Raw genomic sequence first — 5,151 nt, 5'->3', positions numbered from 1 at the left:
GTAATGCATTTGCACCTTCAACTGGGCTGTTAGAATATAATAATAACAATATATATTTCGATTGATACAATTTACAAGACTATGGTTTTAATATTTTTTTAGATTCCGAATGGATTGAAGAATGTACTGGTTTAAAAATGATTTATTTTTTCGTGTTTGACGAAACATATTCAATTATAATTTGTAAGTACTAAGTAGTTTCTTGTAGAAAATTGGATCTATTTGGTACCTTGGGAGCTAAACAACTCCCAGTACAATTATGTAATTGAGTAGGATCAGTAGTGGAGTACATACAATAATTGATGACGTGTTAAATGTATGTTCAATGATATTTTATTATCATCGCATATAATAAACTATTCTGAGCGAACGTGGTTCGTCTGCCTGTGATATTTCTAGGGATATATAATAATATTATGTATATATAAATATAACTTAAGTAATTTATTTTTCTATTATTATACATACGATAGGTTGAACTTATTTTTGCCGTTAATATAATAGATACTCAATGATACTTTCAAAATATTTATATTAATTACTACTAGCTGCGGTTACGCGGTCTTCGCCCGAGCTGTCAATCGATTATATATGTTTTTTTTTATTGCAAAACTTGCACTCACGTTTACAATAAATAAATCTCAAGGAAAATCATTTAAACCACAGGACTTCTGCTTTACACTGTTTTAGACCATAGTCAGTTATAACATAAGTGTCATGCTCTAGAGGGGACGAACCTACAAATCTTAACATATATTCTGAAAATGTCAGAACTATGAACATTGTATATCTACTATCTACAGGCACTAAAACAGTTAACCGCAGACCACTTTTATCTTATAATCTTATAACCATGGTGGTCCGTGAACCGTTATAATGAATATAATAATTTGATGTATATTTTTTATAGTAGTAATTTGCGTTAAATTATTAATAGTATTAAACTTGCGCCACTAGTTACAATCTTGTCTCGTTACTTGCTGTGACCGGGAGGTATATTTTCTAATACTCGTATAGATACCGACCTTCCCCAGATCTGGCTGAACATCAATGTTTAATTTCAAATGATTCGGACGGGTAGTTTTCAAGATTCGCAGTGCGAAAAAAAGCGACATTTTTTTTTTATTTATATATAGAAGAGAGAAGATAGATAGATAGATATATTCACATTTAAACCGAATATAGGTACCACCTACAAAATATAGTAAAATATATCACCATAATATCAATATGAATATATCATAAAATGTACTTAAAGTGTATGGACCTTTTTATCTTCAATTTCGTTTTTCATATGCTATGAGTTAAGTTATCATTGCATTGAAATGTAGCATTCATTACAGTGACCAACTCAATGGTAAAATTACATCTTGAAACTAACCTGCTATACAGTAAAACTACTTCCCTGGTTTTGTTTTATTTTTGATTATAATATAGCATAGTAAAAACTAGGTATTAAAATTTTACTGTAATATTGTATCAATATTCAACTAATCGATTGTCCATGTTTTTCACGACTGTTTTCATCATTATAATATTTATAGTTGTTAATCTTTACAATTTAAATGTAAATAATATAATATGTTAAGACCAAATTCGTACTTGAAAATTACAAATATTTCTTTTTTCCTGAAGATTGAGTTGGATATTGAGTTGATTGATTTATTAGTAAATTTATTGTCCACCAGTTTTGTTACTATTGAATATTTTGGAGATAATATGTGTTAGAAGTTTTACGTTTCTTTTTGTATTAAGAATTTGTTGATAATGAACTTCGAACCACCGACGTTGGTTGAGAACAGTTTCATATTACCTCGCACACACATAACAGTCATTGATAATGTAGATGGTCAAGAAGTATGGTTAATTTATGTCAGAGTTATTTTTTCTTGTAACTTTGTTTATAGAATTTAATCTAGTATGATAATGTGTATAAGAGTAATGAAATCTCTGGAAATCAGTTCATAATACCATTGAGGTAACACAAATATTTTTTATTTTGTTGAATAAAATTAAAACAATTCTGTAGAAATTACATTTTATTGTCATGTAATTCAACTGTGGAATAAAATAAATGAAAAACAAAAAAAATTCTTTAGAGATTTTGAAGTTTGAGATGGATACTTTATATATTTCTGGTTGTTGAGTTTCTACGAAACCCACACAAAATGCATAATTATATCGAAAGTAAAAAAATACAGCACAAGAAGAGCAAAAAAAAATATTTGAAGCTATACAAATTCCTCAAGATCACTTGGAGTTTTTTTTTTTTGATATTTCGAAGATTCCAATATGGAGATTGGTTTCACAAATATTTCTCGTACTTGATCGCATTCGGCCAATGACTTTTTATTGCAATAATTGGAAACTATCATGGGGTCGTGAAATCCGTATTAAAGATTAGTTGTAATACTTTTAGTATAATACCAGTGCGCGTTTTTAAAACGAAAATGTACATAATAATAATATATTATTTAGCTTACCATGACTGTACTGGTTATTCCTATTGATCACGCCTTGTGCTTTATGTCGAGCTATGTAAAACCATTCGCTGGTGTTGGATAAATAGTTATACTCGACGGCCAAATCTTTGGCCAATATGCCGTCGCCGTCTGGAAGTCTATACGCGTATGGACAAAACAGCCAATATTTCTTGTACTGATGTTGGTCATAGCAGTTTCCGGCGGCAAATATGTCGTTGTCGAACTCCACCATAGATATAACTCCGGCGTGCAGTAAATACTCGGAGGCTGTTACTTCGGGATCACCATACTTCCATATTCTCGTCAGCATGTTAGCCCGATTCACTGCCACATTCGCCATTACCTTGAACCGTTCCTATGATTAAACAAATTGTATCATTTTAAAAATGCATATTTAAATCATTATTTTATATTTTGTAATTTATTTCCTTGCGCATGTAACGCAGAATATTTAAAAACCATTAATGTAAAATATCAGGAATCTAAGATTTATATCAATGTTGTATTTGGGGGGGGGGTCATGTGGTCCAAACTGGCGGGCTCACACCCGACATTTTATTAATCATAATATAGAATATTTTTCTTTTATTGTATATTATTAAAAAAATTTAAACGTAATGTTAAGAAAATTTAAAAGCTCAAAAAGTTTAAAAATGTACTATAAGTATTAATACTTTTTAGCTATTTATCTGCGCTAGTACGTATTTAATGTGTAAAAGTTTATCAATTCTTTATAACTACATAACATGCAATGGTACTGTTGTGTCCATTTACCAGGTCTTGCGACTTGCACTGTCACAGATATCACAGATTAAATACTATTTTATCTAACCAGTGATCATATTGTTTTATTAGCTGAATATATCCAATTACCGATTATCATTTCAACAATGTGTTTAGATATTTTATGACTTGTTAAAATTATTTAAATTTTGTCAGAAACTCAAATTATTTATTACTGATTAGTTTATAGTTTTACAATTTGTATGTTGTCTACCTTGTATAATGGTTGGGGAAAAGTATTTTTATTGTTTTGACATTGGTTATACTTTTTGATCATAATTAAAAAATATTCCTACCATTGTGAATTTTATAACAAAAAAATTAATGTTTCTTCATGTCTCAAAAAAAAAATAAGTCTCACAATTTAAAAATTTGTTGTGCCCCTTCAGCCACCAAAGTCTGAACACGCCTATGCTAGGTATATCATTGTATTAATTATATTTCCTTTCTATGCATTGTTCATCTGAACGTCAATATCCGTATGTCAATATTGTTCTATGTATGGATGGTATGACGTTTTTATCTATCTCTAGAAACTATCGAATGTGATGTGGGTACCACCGGAACTCAAACGAATAACAATTAATTTATTGGTCAGTTAGAAATATCAATTGCATATCTCAGTATAATAAGTATTTATTTGTCATATCGCATAAGTTGGGTTTATTGTTTTTGTATACCTAAATGTTAGTTTAATAATGAAATGTAATAAAACAGTGTTAAAAAGGCCAATAGTTAAACCATAATTTACTTACCGCTTGCCTAGTTGCATTTCTATAAAAATAATTGTTATCATTTTTTTAAGGGTATTATACCGCGATGAAAAGGCATTTATATTAGTGAAGTTTGGGTTATTTTTAGAACATTTAAATAAGTCAAACTCGTGAGCCATGACAATATATCTATTATTCAAATTATAATATGAACTTCAGTTTTAACACTTTTTTCCCTCTCCTCCTGACAAAAATACTATAGATATGGCCTTGTTTCCTATCATAGTAAAATAGGTACATAATATTATTATTAATGTAAAATGTATAGCCAAAATCTAATACCCCTCAAATAATCATTACGTATTCTACTTACCCGCTTATAGGCACATACTAAAACAAGAGCTATAATAATCTGAGAATCATAATACCTAGCACGGAAACTAAAATATAATAAGCACTGTTCTTAGGGTGTAGCCGTGTAGATACTTGGTACATATCAGCTGAGAAACCGATCATTGAGAAATTATGTACACTATATTCAATAATGTAATAACAACATTAAAAAACAAGAATCATTTAATTCACAATACAATTTGAAATACAATATTATTGTTATTACAATAATAACGTATTACAAAACATATTAAATTAATGTGTAAAAATGTTCAGTTTTGAATCGCAACAAAAAAACTAAATCAATCTTGTCAAATACTAGTGCTGCTTAAATATTTTAGTTATCCATATTTTTTTTTGTTTTTTTTTTTTTTTAAAAACTTTTATCGATTGTTCTTAAAAGTACCTACTAACTGCATTATACTATTGATCTCCTAATTAATATTTGTAAGCAACGAGTTTCTTGAGTATAAAATGTATTCTATCACATGCTATTAAAATGTTAATAAATCAGTTATTGGTTTATACCTAATTAAATCATTTGATTTTTTTCCTATTAAATATTAAAAGATTGTATAAAAAATGTTGCATATTTTATAGTATTTTTTATTTTATTTTATGTCTTCATAGTAAATCGTATTTTTCATATAAATTGTTGTCATTAATTTATTTAATTTAACAGAATGATTATAAATTGTATGGTTAAATTGTTAAAAGCGAAGTATTCACGTGGTAAATTTCACAGTTGACATTTAAAATCGTGGCTGTAATGTCTATTC

The 5,151-nt window shown here is 28.4% G+C and overlaps 1 protein-coding gene across 1 annotated transcript in view; it reads right to left on the bottom strand.

The window, feature by feature from the left end:
* The window catches only part of LOC103310502, a 22,431-nt gene extending 19,573 nt beyond the window's left edge, over positions 1-2,858 (bottom strand). The window contains exon 1 of the mRNA XM_029490263.1: positions 2,484-2,858. Within this exon, the coding sequence (XP_029346123.1) occupies positions 2,484-2,823 (340 nt within the window). The 5' untranslated portion in view covers positions 2,824-2,858. The remainder of the gene's footprint in view (positions 1-2,483) is intronic.
* Between the last annotated feature and the right edge of the window lie 2,293 nt (positions 2,859-5,151).

This window comes from Acyrthosiphon pisum, chromosome A2 (assembly GCF_005508785.2).
Source record: "Acyrthosiphon pisum isolate AL4f chromosome A2, pea_aphid_22Mar2018_4r6ur, whole genome shotgun sequence".
Taxonomy (NCBI): Eukaryota; Metazoa; Arthropoda; class Insecta; order Hemiptera; family Aphididae; genus Acyrthosiphon; species Acyrthosiphon pisum.
The sequence above is the reverse complement of the archived record's forward strand: the minus strand, read 5'-3'. Positions and strand labels throughout refer to the sequence as shown.